At 39.1% G+C, this 1,415-nt stretch overlaps 1 protein-coding gene across 1 annotated transcript in view; it reads right to left on the reverse strand.

Moving 5' to 3' along the window:
- Nucleotides 1–919: 919 nt before the first annotated feature.
- LOC118477542 (carboxypeptidase B-like) overlaps nt 920–1,415 on the reverse strand; it is an 8,931-nt gene continuing 8,435 nt past the window's right edge. Inside the window, exon 3 of the mRNA XM_035969266.1 lies at nt 920–1,305. Within this exon, the coding sequence (XP_035825159.1) occupies nt 1,007–1,305 (299 nt within the window). The 3' untranslated portion in view covers nt 920–1,006. The remainder of the gene's footprint in view (nt 1,306–1,415) is intronic.

The raw sequence follows: 1,415 nt of genomic DNA on the forward strand, positions 1-1,415 counted from the left end.
TGTTCGGGGTCTAGTTTAGTACAGTAAGGTATGTTATGGTACTTTCTGGTATGGGTTTAATTAATGTGTAGGCTAATTCTTTTCAACCTTGTAATGTTATTTAACAGCAAGTTCTCTAAATCTAAAGCTAACATCCGACAGGGCCGAGCCAAATGAGTGGTGAACCTTAAGGGGGGGGGGGGGGGGCTACACCTGAAGGCTATCTCGCTTATTACTGGACCGAATTTTACCAACTTTCACACATATAACAAGCATAGTAAGGAATTTTAAAAACCGCAATCAAATTCGAGAAAAAGTTTCGTTTCCATGGATACGGCAGCCATATTGGATTTTGTTGACATGTCTTATGTAATGAATATCGCACTTACTGCTGATGGAAATTGATTGTTTTTTTTGCATGCGTGTTAACAAACATTATATCAAAAAAATTTTCAGTTATTTTTTTTCTTAAACGAATTTTTAAAAAATTTTATGAATTTTTTTCTGAGGTACTATTCAAGTTTGCCAAAAATCCGTGAAAATTCACACTCCAGACACCAGCAACAAAAAACTGTTTCAAATATATCAAAAATTCAACAAACCAACCTTTAGTATTACATCTTTTCTTCATTCGGTGAAAATTTCATGAAGATTGGATGAAAAATGATGGAGTTATTCAAAAAAGTATAGAGCAAAGTCGCGTTTTGAGAAAACGGCGGGTAAAAAAAAATAAATATTGACTTTATGAGGAAATGGCGGTGATAAACATGCCCGGTATGGGAAAAAAATACGGTTTTTCGGGGTTCTTCTGCGATGAAATAGTTGTAGGAGAGGCTGAGGAAGTTAAAAATGCCTACAACTCAAATTCCATAATTTTGAGCCGAATCGGGGCTTTGCTCCCCTCCCCCCCCTTTAAGCATTCACCAATAACAGTGCTCAGTCAAACTCGGTAATATGATATCTTTTTGAGAATGGTAGCAAGTAATTTGTCCTGTCCAACATTTCATAGAGATGAAAGATCTAATTGTTAAGATGCATTTTCTGTATTTAAAGCTGTGTTATTTTCAAGAAGATTTAAACTATTATTCGCGATATTCAAAAGCATGTCCAGAAAATATCTTTCCCGAGGGGTATAAACGTGCTTGTGTAAATGAAACGCGAACGCCTTCACACCATCCCAAGTGTCCGATACGATTGTCTTCACTTCCTCCTCCGGTAGAAGGAACCCGTATGAAGAGCTCTCGTGCGGCGGAAGTTCCACAGTGTAAGCGTACTTGACCCCGACTGTGCCCCGGACATAGTCGTCGGACGCCCCGGCGGCGGGATCTGTGGAGTTCAGGAGGGAGGGGGAGGGGGAGGGGGAGCAATTAAAGAAAATTAACAACCACACATACATGATACACATTAGTTTGCATATTTCGTCTCGTGTTCAGGAA

Source organism: Aplysia californica, unplaced genomic scaffold (assembly GCF_000002075.1).
Source record: "Aplysia californica isolate F4 #8 unplaced genomic scaffold, AplCal3.0 scaffold00133, whole genome shotgun sequence".
Taxonomy (NCBI): Eukaryota; Metazoa; Mollusca; class Gastropoda; order Aplysiida; family Aplysiidae; genus Aplysia; species Aplysia californica.